The sequence below is a fragment of the Stegostoma tigrinum genome, chromosome X (assembly GCF_030684315.1).
Source record: "Stegostoma tigrinum isolate sSteTig4 chromosome X, sSteTig4.hap1, whole genome shotgun sequence".
Lineage (NCBI taxonomy): Eukaryota > Metazoa > Chordata > Chondrichthyes > Orectolobiformes > Stegostomatidae > Stegostoma > Stegostoma tigrinum.
In genome coordinates this window covers 866,203-882,879 of record NC_081404.1, presented here as the reverse complement: position 1 = coordinate 882,879, position 16,677 = coordinate 866,203, and the positions used below count along the sequence as shown (strand labels likewise).

Genomic DNA, 16,677 nt, shown 5'->3' with positions numbered 1-16,677 from the left:
CCCACGCTTGGTTCGCGACAAATGACAATACCTCCCAGTTGCAAGCCACTTCAACTCCCCCTCCCACTCCCTGGACGACATGTCCATCCTGGGCCTCCTCCAGTATCACAACAATGCCACCTGGGAACTGGGGGAACAGCACCTCATATTGCGCCTTGGAACCAGACAACCCAATGGTCTGAATGTGGACTTTCACCAGTTTCAAAATGTCCCCACCCACGACCTCATCCGTCTTCTCTCCCATCTATCCACCTCTCCCTCCTTACTGACCATCCCCCTACCTACACTGACCTCTACTAGCTTCATCCCCACCTCTTTGACCTGTCCATCTTCCCTCCAACCTATCTGCTCCATATCCACCTTCTAACACCACCTCCCCTCTATTTATTTCAGTGTCCCCTCTCCTCTCCATTTCTGAAGAAGGGTCCAGACCCGAAACGTCGGCTTCCATGCTCCTCTGATGCTGCCTGGCTTGCTGTGTTCCTCCAGCTCTACACCTTTTTATCTCCAGCTATAGTAAATTTGTTATCAATAATCACCAGTCATCAATATATATTGCAGTCCCAGCACTAATTCCTTTCGAACACCTCCAGTTGCAGCTTGCCAACCTGAAAAAGAATACCTTACCCCAAGATAAAGTCACTATTGTCCAACCAGACCATAGAGAGTGACTATGCCTTGGGCAAGAACAGTGATTAAGGAGAGTCCTTCAATGGTAACCTCAACTAGAGCAGGAATTAAACCTATGCTGATGGCATCACTATGTTGCAAACTAGCCATCCAGCCAATTAACCTTCATAGTAAGTGGGTCTGTATGGGGAGTATCTGCTTACACAAATGATTTGGAGGAAAACATGATAGGTCTAATTAGTAAATTTGCAGACAATACAAAGATTGGACGAGTTGACGATAGTCAGAGGATACAGCAGGAGAAACATCAGTGGAGGCATGGGCAGAAAAATGGCAGATGGAGTTTAATCTGGACAAATGCGAAATGATGCATTTAGGAAGGAATAGTACAGGTAGAAATTATATGGTGAATGGCAGAACCCTTCAGAGTATTGATATGCAGAAGGATCTGGGTGTGCAGGTCCACAGATCACTGAAGGTGGCAGTGCAGATAGATAAGGTAGTAAAAACAGCCTATGATATGCTTGTCTTCATTGGAAGGGACATTGAGTATAAGGATAGACAAGTTATGTTGCAGCTTTCTCGAACTGTAATTAGGTCACATTTGGAATGTGGCATAGAGTTCTAGTCACCAAACTACACAAAGGATGTTGATACTTCAGAGAGGGTACAGAAAAGGTTTACCAGGATGTACGGGGGGGGGGGCCTTTAGCTGTGAAGAAAGGTTGGATAGACTGGGTTTGTTTTCACTGGAACGCAGGAGGTTGAAGGGGGGTGACCTGATAGAAGTTTGTAAGATTGTGAATGGCATAGATAATGTGGCAAGTATGAGGCTTTTATCAGGGTGGAGGGTCAATTACTTGGGCACACAGGTTCAAGGTGCAAGGGGTGGGGGGGCGGGGCGCAATGAGAAGAGATGTCCAAGGTAAGTTTTTCACACAAAAGATGGTGAGTGATCCAGGGGAAGCTAGCGAATTGGATTCAAAAGTGGCTCGGTGGTAGGAAGCAGAGGGCGATGGTTGAAGGTTGTTTCCTGGACAGGAGGCCTGTGATTAGTGATGTATTGCAGAGGTCGGTGCTGGGACCTTTGTTATTTGTTATTTACATAAATGAGCTGGATGTGAATGTAGAAGGGATGATTAATAAGTTCACGGATGATATAAAATTAAGATGTATCGCTGATTGCAACGAAGGCTATAAAAAATTACACAGGGATCTTGATTGGGTGGGGAAGTGGGCTAAGGGTTGGCAAATGCAAATCACTACAGATAAGTATGAGGTGTTGTATTTTGGAAAGTCGTACCTAGGTAGGTCTTATACAGTAAATGGTAAGGTCCTGAGGAGTGTTGTGGAACTGAGGGACCTAGGAGTACTAATACATAGTTCATTGAAAGCGGCGTCACAGCTGGACAAGGTGGTGAAGACGGCATTTAGCATGTTGGGCTTCATTGGTCAAGGTGTAAAGTATAGGAGTTGGGACGTTATGTTACAGTTGTATAAGTCGTTAGTGAGGCCACACTTGGGGTATTGTGTACAGTTTTGGTCACCCAGTTATAGGAAATACATAGATAACCTGGAAAGTGAGCAAACAGGATTTATGGGGATGTTAGATAACAAAGTATGGAGCTAGATGAACACAGCAGGACAAGCAGCATCTTAGGAGTACAAAAGCTGACGTTTCGGGCCTCGATCCTTCATCGTAGGCCTGAAACATCAGCTTTTGTGCTCCTAAGATGCTGCTTGGCCTGCTGTGTTCATCCAGCTCCACACTTTGTAATCTTGCATTCTCTAGCATCTGCAGTTCCCATTATCTCTGATCACTATTTATGAGGATGTTGCCAGGACTAGTAAGCCTGAGTTATAGGGAGAGTTTGGCGAGGATAGGACTTTATCCCTTGGGACATAGGAGAATGAGGGGTAACTTTATTGAGGTATATAAAATCATGAGGGGCATTGATAGGATGAATACATGTAGTCTTTTTCCTAGGGATGTGGAATTGAAAACTAGGGGACATAGGTTTAAGATGAGTGGGGAAAGATTTAAGAAGGACCTGAGGGGCAACTTCTTCATGCAGAGAGTGGTGCGTGTATTGAATGGGCTGCCAGAGAACGTGGTTGAGACAGGCCCAATAGCAATACTTAAAAAACATTTGGATAGTTTGATGGATGCAAAGGGTTGAGGGGCATATGGACCAAATGCGGGCAATTGGGACTTGCTGAGTGGGCACCTTGGTTAGCATGGACCACTTTGGATTGAAGGGCCTGTTTCCATGTTGTATTACTCTTTGACTCTATTGACTCTGATAGTGTCTGGAACACGCTGCCAGTGGATGTGGTGGAAGCAGACACAATAGCAGCGTTCAAGAAGTACTTAGACAAATAAATGAATAGGAAGGGAATAGAGGGGTATGGATCCTGTAAGTGAAGATGGTTTTACGTTAGCACTGCTGCCTCATATCACCAGAAATGGGGCTCGATTCCAGCCTTGGGTCACTGTGTGGAGTTTGCACTTGGAGTTCGCTTTCTGTGTCTGTGTTGGTTTCCACTGGGTGCTCTAGTTTCTTCACACAGTCCAAAGATGTCAATTAAGTGGATTAGCATTGCTAAATTGCCCCACAATGTCTGGGGATGTGCAGGCTAGCTGGGTTAACAGGGTAACGAGGATTGGCTGGGATGCTCTTCAGAGGGTTGGTGAGATTTGATGAGCTGAATCACCTCTTTCTGCACTGTCATGACTCTAGAACTTCTATGACCTTGCCAGCTGCCAGGGGCTGCCAATAACAAGGTTTTCTCAGCCAGATTAGTCTACGTCACAGAACTTGGTATTTTACCTCAGTGTTGGGCATAATGCATAATCCTATGTTCGATAGCTTGAGCAACAAGGCGATTATTTCAAATGATTGTTAATGTATAGATAAAAATATAGTCTTTTGCTCACTCCACAGTAATTATGTACGATACTTCTTCATATCTTAATAAATAGGATTGTTGATGATAGCATGTTTTGTTTTTCTGATGCATTGCACAGTATTATGGTTTGTGAATATGAAGGTACCTTTTCCATTTCTTGCTGTGCTGTTCAGAAACTGTATTTTGCTATTATTCCCCAACTAGGAAAAGTTTTAAAACAACATTCAACTTCAAAATGGCTAGTTAATGTTTCTTAATCTTTGATGTGTCAACTGCTGAAGACTTCTGTACAGTGTCCCTGGACTACAAAGTGATGCATATTTAAATTGGCCGTTGACCACATTCGGCTCTAACTGACATGAAAAAGTCTCATTATTGTGTGTTGAACTAACATTTTGATGGGTGTGTAGTTTGTCTCCAATTTCCAGGGCAATAAAATGGAAAACATGACAATGGTGGGAAGATGGGATGGTTTTCTGCATGTTAAAATTCAGTTCTATAAGTTTGCTTACAAATCCTGAATGTGCTCTAGATCAGAGAAGTTCAAAAATATCCATGGATATTGTTATTGTCATGTTCTCAACTCCCTTCATTTATTTTAACTGAATATATATGGGTGGGAGTGAACAGATCCATCTATTTAGCCAGTCCAATGGACAGGCTTCTTAAATGAAAAAAAGTACAAAGAACTGTGGATGCTGGAAATCAGAAACAAGAACAGATACTGCTGGGAAAACTCAGCAGGTCTGGCAGCATGTGGTGAGAAAGCAGAGTTAATTTGGTTCTACTGAGCCTTCTTTAGCACTGACTGTAGCTAAGTTTTCTCCCCCAGCTACAGTCAGTTGTGGTGAAGGGTCACTAGACCCGAAACGTGGACAGATTCTCATACTGCTTCTCAGACCCTATAGTCAACCTCTTGGCCAAATATTCATCCATTGCATTTTCAAAACTTATTAAATTCTCTGAATTATAGAATCCCTACAGTGTGAACAGGCTGTTCATCCCAATGGGTCCACAACGACCCTCCGGAGAGCATCCCACCCAGACCCATCCCCCTACTCTATCCCTGTAACCCTGCATTACCCATGGCTAACCCACCTAGCCTGCACATCATTGAACACTTTGGGAAATTTAGCATGGCCAATCCATCTAACTTGCACATCTTTGGGCTGTGGGAGGAAACCGGAACACCTGGAGGAAACCCATGCAGACACAGGGAGAATATGCAAACTCCACACAAACAGTCGCCCGAGGGTGGAATCAAAGCCGGGTCCCCTGGTGGTGTGAGGCAGCAGTGCTAACCACTGAGCCACCATGCTGCCCCTGCTTCTGCCTTCTTGTGCAGGTTTCTGCCACACATTTGCTATCATCTGAATGAAGAAAATCTATCCAACCAGAACAGTGGCGGCAACAAAACTCTTCTAGACCATTGTGAAAATCCACCACTTCTTATTCTGACCCACACATGACTTCAGATCCATAGCAATGTGGTCGACTCTGGAATTGCTCCTGAAATGGCTGAGTGAGTTACTCAGTTACCTGGATGTTTAAAAAGAAAATAAACCTGCCATAGCTCCTGGCATTGTTCTTGGGACTTCACAGTGACTGGGTCAAAATAATGGAACTCCCTTCAATAGAACACTTTGGGTGTCCCTACACTACATGGACTGATGTGGGTCAAGAAGACAGCCTTCTCCAGTGGAGTTGGACGTGGGAGATAAATGCTGGTCCAGCCAGAAAAACCAACATTCCCATGAACAAATGAAAAAAAAACTGCTCATTCACCATTTGAACATCTGCTTTCTGACTACCAACCCTATCTCTTTTGACTTTAACATCCGGCTGTTTGTTACGCAAGCCCAAATGCTCAACTTTCCCAGTAACTGTGTTCCAGTTGTTATCACTCTCTGTTTAGAAGTACCCATTGGTGTTTGTCCTATACCTGCCCATCACACACTGAACCCTCTGCCTACTTGTGCTGCTAATCTGATGGTGGTAGTGTCTTTGTTCCACCAACTGTTTAATTTATTGATATTGGATATAGGCTTATGACAGAATTCATTGCTGTTCTTCCTACACCAACCATAAAACTAGCTACAGGTTGGATAGAACACGGAACAATACAGCACAGGAGCAGGGCCTTCGCCCCACCAGGCCTGCGCCTACACGGGCAAGTAGCAAAGTGGGGAGCCGAATAAGACAATAATGAATATAAAGGACATGTTGCTTTATTTTCAATCTATTAATCTCATTGCATTAAATATGTGCAGTCTTTTTTACCAAGCCTTGTAGTTTCAGAATTGTCAAGTACATTCCTGCCACTGCAACCCCTCATCCCCTCCCCCACAATTTGTTGTTAATTTTGTCCTCCTTTATTTTAAATATTTCTAACATTTGCCTTTTATTTGTTTCAAGATCATGTAATCGATTCTCCAGAAAAGATCTCCTCAGGTATCAGTCTTCTACTAACCATTGATCATCTGCTCGCAGGGATCACAACTCAGATTGTACCTTTTCAGTGATGTGCTTACAGATTATTGTTATTTTATTTTCATATCCCTTTCTTGCTTTATTAACAGCAGTTTGTTTTCATAAAATCTCTCAGTCACCCATATTTACACCAGTCGTCTAGAGATGCCTGTCCCCAGCAGCTGTCTGAAACTAAGCCAGTCTGTTTGTAACATCAACAACATATTTGACTGAGTTTTCAGCTATATTTCCTATTTTCACATCTGTAACATCATTCAAATTTTGCTTGTCTCAGGTCATCTGCTGCCAAAAATTCAAATTCATGCCTTTGTCATCTCCAAATGTGACTATTCAAAAACACTATAGGCCAATCTCCCACAGTTCACATTGCATCTTCCATAAATGTGAGGCCATTCTGAATTCTGCTGTTAGAGTTTGCAGTGCTTGTTGACACATCCATCTCATGGCTCAACAAATTCTTTATTTTAAGATTCTCATTCTTATTTCAAATCACTCTATGGATTTGCCCTTCCCTATCTCTGTAATTTCCTTCAATTCCAAAACTCTCTGAGATACCTGCACTCTTTTAAGTTTTGCCCCATGAGCATCTTAAGTTTTAACTGCTTCACCATTGGTGGTCACTTTTTCAGCTGCCTGGATTGTAAGCTCTGGAATATGCCAAACTAAAGCTCTCTGCCTCTCTACCTTGCTTCCCTCCTTGCAAACACTCCTTAGAATCTACCTCTTTCACCAAGCTTTTGGTCATCTGACCTAATACTTCCTATGTGGCTCTGTGTCATATTTTGTGTTACAATCCTCCTGGGGAGCAATTTATTACATTAAATGTAATTACTTGAATACAAGCTGCTTTTGTTGCAGCTGTTGGAATGCTGTATCTGCCCTTACTGACATCTGGACATAGTGTTTGCAGAAGAATCCCTGCACATGTTGCAGGAATTCAATCCTCTACTTTCCATTTACTCTCTCCTTGTGTCAAGTAATAAAAGGGTAATTTCAAATCTCTTCAAACAATAACTTTGTTATTTCCTTACTCTGTCTACCGAGTTCCTCTTCCATTGCCCTTCCATAATTAGAAGGTCTGGAGAAAAGTCCCAATAACGTGACAGACTCTTTTTAACTTAAATCTCAAATTCTGCTCGGACCACTTGTCTGCACGTAGCAGATTTTCCCACCTTCAGTAACGCTGTTACACCTCCTCCACTTTTCTTAACTATTCTGTCTCTCCTAACAAAAAAATTACACTCAATGTGTTTATTTTCCATTCCGGCTCACATTGGAGCCAGGTTTCTGTTTGTGTTGTTCAATTTGTATGTCTTTGTGACATCACTAGTTCTAACACCCTGTTCACTTCCTCCACTCAGGAGTCTTGTAACAGGCCCTTTGTCTTTTTAGCTAAACCTTTTCCCCTTGAAGATTTTGCCCGAGGGAACACCTTCAACCTAGTTTCTTTCTTACTGAAAGCAGATCAATTTGATTGTCTACCTCTATTTTATTCCTCCTTTTACAGAGATGCTTTTTCCACATTTACCTAATCAGTTTCTACACTCTTGACTTTTCCTGTTACTTTTATTCAGGATATTTCATTAGCCCCTTTTGGATCAGCTGGACTCCATCCTGTGAAATACCTCATACCTTTCCCAAAGGCACTCCAATGTCCCACAAACACAAACCTAGTTCCTTACAGCAGCTCTGTAAACCAAATTAAGTGTGTGAATCTTCTGACCCTTAACCATTGTATTACAAAAATAAAAGGTCGTGAAAAAAAACAGAAAGAAAACAAAAGCAGCAATATGATAAGTTTCTCCAATGAAATATCAGGAATGCTAAAGCCATTGTTTTCAGTTCCAACTATAAACTCCATCTACATTTCGAAGGTACCTTACAGCCCTCAGAACTCAACACTGAAGTTAACAATTTGAGAGCATGAACACCTTCCTCCATGTTCATTACCCACCTGGTAACAGTTGGTACTGCTCTGCATGGGTTTCTCCCAGTCTCTGTCTCCCCTACTCTCCCCGTCTCCCAATTCTGCAACCAGCATAAAAAGTTCCCAGATAATAAAATGTGAGGCTGGATGAACACAGCAGGCCAAGCAGCATCTCAGGAGATGCTCCTGAGATGCTGCTTGGCCTGCTGTGTTCATCCAGCCTCACATTTTATTATCTTGGAATCTCCAGCATCTGCAGTTCCCATTATCTCTGATACTATAAAAAGTTCCCAGCTGCTTTCAATTCTGAAAAAGAGTCACTAAACACGAAACATTAACTCTGTTTTTCTCTACAGATGTTGCCAGACCTGCTGAATTTCGCCAGCATTTTCTGTTTTTGTTTCAGAACATTTGCAGTTCTTTGTTTTATTTTATTTATTCCATTTCCTAACCACTGATTCCATTAATCTCTCTGGTAAGGGTTTGAATTTCAGACAGCCTGGTCACAATCTTGATGTTGATTCTTGACCTTGAAAAGAGCTTCTAAACTCATATTTGTGTCAACATTAAGGCAGCCTTAGTCCATCTCCATTGCATAGCACAAAACCAGCCCTATGTTACCTCAAATGCTGTTGAAATCCTCATTTGTGCCTTCAATACCTCTGGACCTGACTATTCCAATGCACAGAAGACTGGTCTCCCACATTCTACCCTCTAACCCAAAACTCGACTCCCACATCTTAACTTAGAGTGAGCTCTCCGCTCACTGACATACACATGTTCTTGGTCAAACAGAGTTTTGATTTCAAAGTTTTCATCATGGTTTTCAAATCCCTCTATCGCCCCCATGCCCCCCACGCGCCCCCCCTTCATCATTTCTTCCAGCTGCACAACACTTGAGTACTTCCGGTCCTGTAAATCTGTCCTCATGTGTATTCCCAATTTTAATTGGGAAAACAGGAAGGTAGATCATTATCTGAATGGTCATAGATTGGGAAAGGAGGAGGTACATTACGATTTGGATGTCCCTGCACACAAGTCACTGAAAGTTAGCATGCAGGTGCTGCAGGTGGTAAAGCTGGCAAATTATATGTTGTCTTTTACAGTGAGAAGATTCCAGAAGCAGGAATGACCTGTTGCAATTGTTTACGGCCTTGGTGAGGGACCATACCTGGAATACTGTGTGCAGTTTTGGTCTCCTTGTCTGAGGGAGAATGGTCTGGTTATGGAGGGAGTGCAAGAAAGATTTACTAGACTGATTTCTGGGAATGGCAGGACTGACAGATGACCTCTTAGGCATTCTTAGGCAGTGGCTGATGGGACTGAGGTCTGTGTCTGTTATTCTCTCTCTTGCTGTCTCTCACACACGCACGCGCACACACACAGACACATACACAGACAGTATCAGGAGGGATTGAATCAGTTAGGGCTATATATCCTGGAGTTAGAAGAATGAGTGGGGATCTCATAGAAACCTATAAAATTGTAACATGGGTTAGATAGTGTAAATGCAGGAAGATTGTTCTTGATAACTGGGACTCCAGAACCAGAGGGTAAGCCATTTAGGGCTGAGATGAAGAAACATTTCTTCATCCAGTAAGCCTGTGGAATTCACTATCAGAGAAAGTGGTTGGGGCCAAAACATTGAATATTTTCAAGAAGGAGTGAGAAAAAAATTCCTAGAGCTAAAGGGATCAAAGGCTATGGGAAGAAAGCAGGACCAGGGTTCCCAGTTGGAAAATCAGCCATGATTATATTAAATGACAAAATAGGTGCTAAGGGCCAAACGGGCTACTCCCAGTTGCTATTTTCTATGTTTATAATTGGTAGCCATACTTTCAACTCCAGGCCTCAAGACTTTCTCCCTACATCTCTCCACCTCACTTTCCTCCTGAGGCACTTCGTAAAACCAACCTTTCTGACCAGGTTTTTGGTCACTTGATCTATTACCTGTATCTATGTGTCTTAGTATCATATTTTCAACTATAATGCTCTTTTCATTGCATTGAAAGTGCGATAAAAATACAACTTGTTGCTGTCATTATTGAAATCCCAGTTCTTCATCCTTCATTCAATTTTCAGGATGTCTGGCCTTTCCTATATCCTTGGTGCCCACAAGAAGTGCATCTATTCCCGTAGAATCCAAGCCGTAAACCTTGCAACTGTGTCTTTAGACAGACAAAGGCAAAAAACATTTCCAATGCCTTTGCTCATCAAACAAATAAAACTAAACAATTAGTAGTATAAATTAAGAAAATAGCCAACAATATGGCACTTTCAATGGAAAGCCATGCAATATAATCTTGGGCTTCAATTCCATATCCCTCCTCTCCGTACCCCTTGATTTCCTAAAAGACCAAAAATCTTTAATCCCACTATTAAATATCTTACAACTGTATGCCTGCAACAGTATACCTTTATGCCTGGAGTAGGCAGCTGGATCATGAATTTGAAAATGATTCAGACATGCAGGACGATTTGACAGTCAGTTCCCTCATTGCAAAGCCTGAGGCAAATATTAGGCACACAAGTCCAACCCTCTTTAATAAAACTAAAAGACTGTCAGCTCAGAGGTAACACATGGGATTAACACATCAAAAATCCAGTGTCACACGTCTTCTGTTGCATTTCACCTTTATCGAGCAGAATTTTAAAACCTGAAGTCAGTCGTATGTCTGGGATTAGTTTTGAATATGCTTTTGTGCTAAGTTTCCAACAGTACTCAGAAAGGCAATAAAAACACTTGGTGTAGGAAGCAGAAAATATTTATACTGATGCTGTTGTGCTTTTTTTGAGCTTGCAGTAAAGACATATTCACAGGGCAGGGTAAAGGGAACAAGAATAGGATCTGGCCATACTTGGAGTTGACACCGGCTCTTCCATTGCCTAGCACTTACCTCTTCTAACCTCAATTAGCACAAATGTTTAACAAAGTAGAGAAAAATATACATTTTGTGCCACTTACCTTCCTTGCCAGTCCCAAGGCAATGTAGCATTTTTCACCTGGGTCAACGATCTCTACTTCAAAGTAATGGCTTCTGGTGCTGAGAGGATGTCTTGCTTGTGCGAGGCCAACATCCATGATACTCTTCCCTTTTCCAATATACTCTAATAGCTAGAGAAAAGCCAAGAAAGAAGAAAGTGGAAAATTGACAGGGTACACAATCTGCAAACTTTAAAACAACTGTTGCGCTCCATTTATTTGCAACTTTGATAAAAATGCAGTGCTCAAATAGGAAGATTTTACAATGTCCCTTCCAAGAGTCCCAGATCACCCCATTCTCTTCTGGGGTACAGTTCCACAGGTTCTCATCTATCTATCTGAATCTTCTGGCAGAGATTTCATGAGGTTAACAGTTATCTCAGTGATTAACACTGCTGCCTCACAGCGCCAGGGATCCAGGTTCAATCCCAGTCTTGGGTGGCTGTGTGGAGTTTGCACATTCTCCGTGTCTGTGTAGGTTTCCTCTGGGTGCTCCGGTTTCTGCCCACAGTCCAAAGACGTGCACGTTAGGTGGAATGGCCATACTAAATTGCTTATAGTGTTCAGGGATATACAGGCTAAGTGGATAAACCAGGAGAATTTCAGGATTACAGGGATAGGGTGGGTGTGGGTTGGAATGCTCTTTAGAGCAGTGGTATGGACCCAACGGGCCAAACAGCCTGCTTCCATACTGCAGGGATTCTACGAACAACCGAATTTACATGGCAAAAGAGTGAACCTTAAACTACGGTAATTCCTGACTTCTTTACAAATTACCTTGCTCAAACTGAAGGAATTATAGAATAGTGTCAGCATAGGAGGCCATTCAGCCTGTCCTCTTCTTGCTGACTTTTTGCAATAGCATTTTGATGAAAGGCACCCTTTTACCTTTTCACTGTAGCCCTGCAAGTAGTTATGCAAGTCCCTTTTCAATTCCTCAATTGAGTCTGCCTCAACTACACTCTTGGGCAGTGCTTTCCAGATTCTAACCAGTTGGTGTATGAAAAAGTTTATTTTTATGTCACCTTTGCTTCTTTTTCTGTTACCCTTAGATTATGTTCTCTGGTTCTTGATCCTTCTACAAATTCAAATAGTTCCTTGTTATTTACACTGTCCAGACACCTCAGTGTTTAAGCACCTCAATCAAATTTCTTCTCAGCCTTCTCTTCTCCAAGGACAACAGTTCCAGGTTGCCCAATCTGTCCATGTAACTGAATTTCCTCATCACTTGAGGGGACACAATGGCTTAGTTGTATTATCGTAGGGCTATTAATCCAGAAATCTAGCTAATGTCCTGGAACCTGGATTCATATCCTGCCATGGCAGATAGTGGAATACATGCCAAAGTCCCCACCTGCACCAAGAAGACCACTATCACCCCCGTACCCAAACAAACACATGCAGCGTGCCTTAATGACTACTGCCCAGTGGCTCTGATTTCAATAATCATGAAGTGGTTTGAAGGGCTAGTCAACTTCTGGGTCCCAACCTGACTCAATCCCGTACAGTTTGCCTACTAACATAACAGATTCATAGAAAATGCCATATCCGTAGTCCTGCACTCATCCCTGGAACATCCGGAAAACAAAGTCAGATTCTTGCTCGTTCACTGTAGCTCCACCTTCAACACCATTATCCCCTCCGGACTGATCTCAAAACTGCGTCTCAGCTCCAACCTCTGCAACTGGATCCTCAGCTTTCTGACTCACCGGCCGCAATCAGGGAGGACAGGCAGCTGTACCCCCTCCACAATAATACTCAACACTGGAACTCCCCAAGGATGTGTCCTCAGCCCCCTACGAAACTCCCTGAACACTCACAACTATATTGCCAAATTCCAAATGAACACCATCTACAAGTTCGCTGATGACACCACCGTAGTGGGATGAATATCTAACAATGATGTGTCAAAATACAGAAGGGAGAAAGAGGGCTTGGTGATGTGGTGCAATGAAAACAATCTGTCTCTCAATGTCAGGAAAACTAAAGAACTGGTCATCGACACCATAAAAAAGAGATGACAACACATCCCCATCTACAAGATCAGAACTGAGGTTGAGAGGGTGAAGAGCAGCAAATTCCTCGGAGTGACAATAACCGATGACCTGTCCTGTCCATGTAGATGTGACAGTCAAGAGGGTACAACAACACCTCTACTTCCTCAGGCAGCTCAGGAAATTTGATATGTCCATAAAGTCCCTTACCAACTTCTACAGAAGCACCATTGAAAGCATATTGTCCAGGTGCATAACGGCCTGGTATAGCAACTGTTCTGCCCAGGATGGTTAAAAAACTACAGAAGGTGGTGTGTACAGCCCAGACCATCAAGGAAGCCAACCTTCCATCTACAGGCTCCATTTCGAGGGCTCACTGCCATGGAAAGGCTACCAACATTATCAAAGACCCATTGCACCCTGGTAATGACCTCCTACAACCTCTTCCATCAGGCAGAAGGTACAGAAGCTTGAACACATGCACAAGCAGGTTCAGGAACGGCATCCTTCCGGCCATTATCAGACTGTTGAATGGACTCTAGCCTCAAATAATGTAACCTGCAATATAACCTTTGTGCCTCTCAGTCTTTTTCATCTGTCCATCCTTTGTTTGCTGTGATCTGCCTGCACTGCTCATAAACAAAGCTTTTCATTGTATTTCAATAAATCAATGTGAATTCAATTTTTAAAAATCTGAAATAAAGATTCTGCTGATGACCATGAAATCACTGTTAATTCTCAGAATTGGTTCACTCCTGTCCTTCAGAAAAGGAAATCTGCTGTCCTCACCTTGTCTGGCCTACATGTGACTCCAGGCCCATACCAATGTGGTTGATTCTCAACTGTCCTCTGAAATGGCCTCACAAGCTATTCAGTTGCACCAATTGCTGCAAACTCTCAATAAGGAAATGAAACTAGATGGACCACTTGGCATTGGCTCAGCACTAGAAAAGACAACGGCAGAAATAGCTGTGTCGACCCTGCAAAGTCCTCCTTACTAACATTTCAGGGCTGATGCCAAAACTGGACAGCTGTTTCAGAGACTGGTTAAAGGACAGGTCAGGTCAGACAGGTCAGAACACCCAGCAGAGGTGGCGGCAATGTGATATGCAATCAGGACAGAGTTTCCCTGGGAGTCCTCAACATTGACTCTGCCATAGCCCTAGCCCTAACTCTAACCCGAACCCTATTGCAAAGAAACCTTCCGGTGGACTCCACTGATGAATCACTACTCCTCCTGTTATGGACCACACCAAACCCCCTCAAAATATATTCAATGGATAGTCTAGACCCTCACTTTATTGTTATTTTAAATGTAAGTGTAAGGTACTACATTCCAGGTGCAATTCTATTGGTCAAAGTACTCGATGTTTAGCAAAACACACTTGCTTTTTACACTAGAGTTAAAATACAGATAAAATAAAAATAAGGAATTAGCTTAACTCTATTGAAATGTTTAACAAAATGATAGATAGATTAACTACTTTTAATTAGTTGTTCCAATCCAACAACATTCCATAAACACACTCTTGACAAAGGCAAGTTCAAAAACAATAGATTGTCTCACAGGCAATTCTCTAGCCCAGGACGGAAAAAAAATTAGGTGAAAGTTCAGAGAGAGAGGGAGAGAGAGAGAGAGAGAGATCCCAACAACTGCTTAATGAAAAACTAAAACTAAAATTCCTGGATCTGTGGGAGCCATACAGGCTGCTTCTCTCATTCCAACTTTTAAAAAAAAACCCAAGGCCTCATAAACTGTTTACTTTGTGGGCTTTCATAAGATAGTTATCTACCTCTGTCTTAAAACCTCTCTTCAAACATAAGAGGACAAAATACACCTCTTAAAGCCATAGCATAGTCACACGTACCCCTTTAAAAATAAACTGATACACAAAGATGGCTTCATTTTTAAAAACCTTTACTCTTACTCTATTCGTATATTATAATACATATGCATTACATTAACTCTAAGTACGCAAAAATCAATACTACAGTCAATTTTTGTTTTACCACTGAATACTGTCTCCATCCCACATCAAAGTTGCATCATTGCATCAGCAATTACATTCTGCCTACAATGTGTACAATTTTCAATTTGAATAGCTGTAACAACAAGCTCCACCTAAGCAGTCTGGAATTTTTATCCTTAAACTTTACAAAAACGTTAAGGGGTAACAATCAGTATATGCAATTGCCTGAGACACATTACTGGCAATATAAATGTTGAAATGCCAATACCAAGCTCAAGGTCTCCTTCTCAATTATGGAATATTTCTGTTAACAATTATTCCATTTCCTGGAAAAATACCCAACAAGTCTTTATCTTCTTAATGTCTTCTTTGCAAGGGTGCAAAACCAACACCCATATCACTCACATCACGGTGGCACAGTGGTTAGCACTGCTGCCTCACAGCACCAGGGACCCAGGTACTTTTCCGGCCTTGGGTGTCTGTCTGTGTGGAGTTTGCACATTCTCCGTGTCTGCGTGGGTTTCCTCCGGGTGCTCCGGTTTCCTCCCACAGTCCAAAGATGTGCAGGTTAGGTGGATTGGCCATGCTAAATTGCCCGTAGTGTTCAGGATGTGTAGCTTAGATGGGTTATAGCGGGAATGGGTCTCAGTGGGATGCTTTGAGGTGTGGTGTGGACTTGTTGGGCCGAAGGGCCTATTTCCACACTGGAGGGATTCTAAATTCTATATCAATAGCCACCTTGAATGGCTCTGCATAATTAGGTGTGGCTAACACAAGTGGTGGTTAACACAGCTTTCAGGCTGTCAAATACCTTCTGACATTCCTCTGTTCACTGAAACTTTCTGCACCACTTCAACAAATCAGTCAGTGGAGCAGCCGCACTGCTAAATTTCAGCATGATCTTCTGATAAACCTGTTTTCACATCCCATGGGGCCATCTTACCATGTCCAGTGACATGGCCCGTGAACTCACTCCAAGCCAGGTTGATGACCAAGCCCACCTCCTGAAGTTGATCATTCCTTCCATGTGTGACTAAAAATCAGCAGGTCATCATTGTACACCACACAATTGGGAATCCCGAAATGGCTTTATTGGTTAGTTTTTGAAAGGTGGAATTCATACCAAATGGCATTACTTTAAACTGGTACAGTCCATTTGGTGTTACAAAATCCAAACTTTACTTCACTCTTTTGAATAAAGGTACCTGCCAGTATCCACTGAGTAGGTCCAACTTAGAAATCCATGCTAATTGTTCCACCTTCTCAACAGTTTTCCAAAAGCAGAATAACATGTGAATCAGATTTCATAACTGCATTGATTTTGCTATCTCGCCAACTCACCCACTCTTTCCCTAAAATTTGATATAGTCCAAATATGTGGTCTCTGAACTCTGATTACCAATTTCACCTTAATTAATTTCAATGGTTCTCTCACCACATGTGTAAAAACTAATTCAAATGGACTGAATTTAGTTGATTCATTAGGTGCAAAATGTTAATTGTAAAATGTACAAATAGAATTCCTTTATCCTAATTCTCTGGGTAGTCATAACTATAAGCCCTCAACATGGTCATTAAAGTTTGATGCCACCATTCTAATGTTTCCTGTGATTCTAAATGGTACGCAGTTGATTTAATTTGTTTTATTCCAAAGCTATCCATAGCTTCCTTGAATAATTCTGATGTAAAATTTGATCCTTGATCTGATTGTATTTCTGTGGGCAGTCCATATCTAGTAAAATATTTGAGTAACTCTTATATAATCCTTTTAGC

General features: G+C 42.1%; 1 protein-coding gene across 2 annotated transcripts in view; it reads right to left on the bottom strand.

Moving 5' to 3' along the window:
- The window catches only part of spryd3 (SPRY domain containing 3), a 364,516-nt gene that overhangs the window by 194,336 nt on the left and 153,503 nt on the right, over nucleotides 1-16,677 (bottom strand). For both annotated transcript variants that reach the window (XM_059643420.1, XM_048523593.2), the window contains exon 7: nucleotides 10,923-11,072. In XM_059643420.1, coding sequence (XP_059499403.1) covers nucleotides 10,923-11,072 — 150 coding nt within the window. The remainder of the gene's footprint in view (nucleotides 1-10,922; nucleotides 11,073-16,677) is intronic.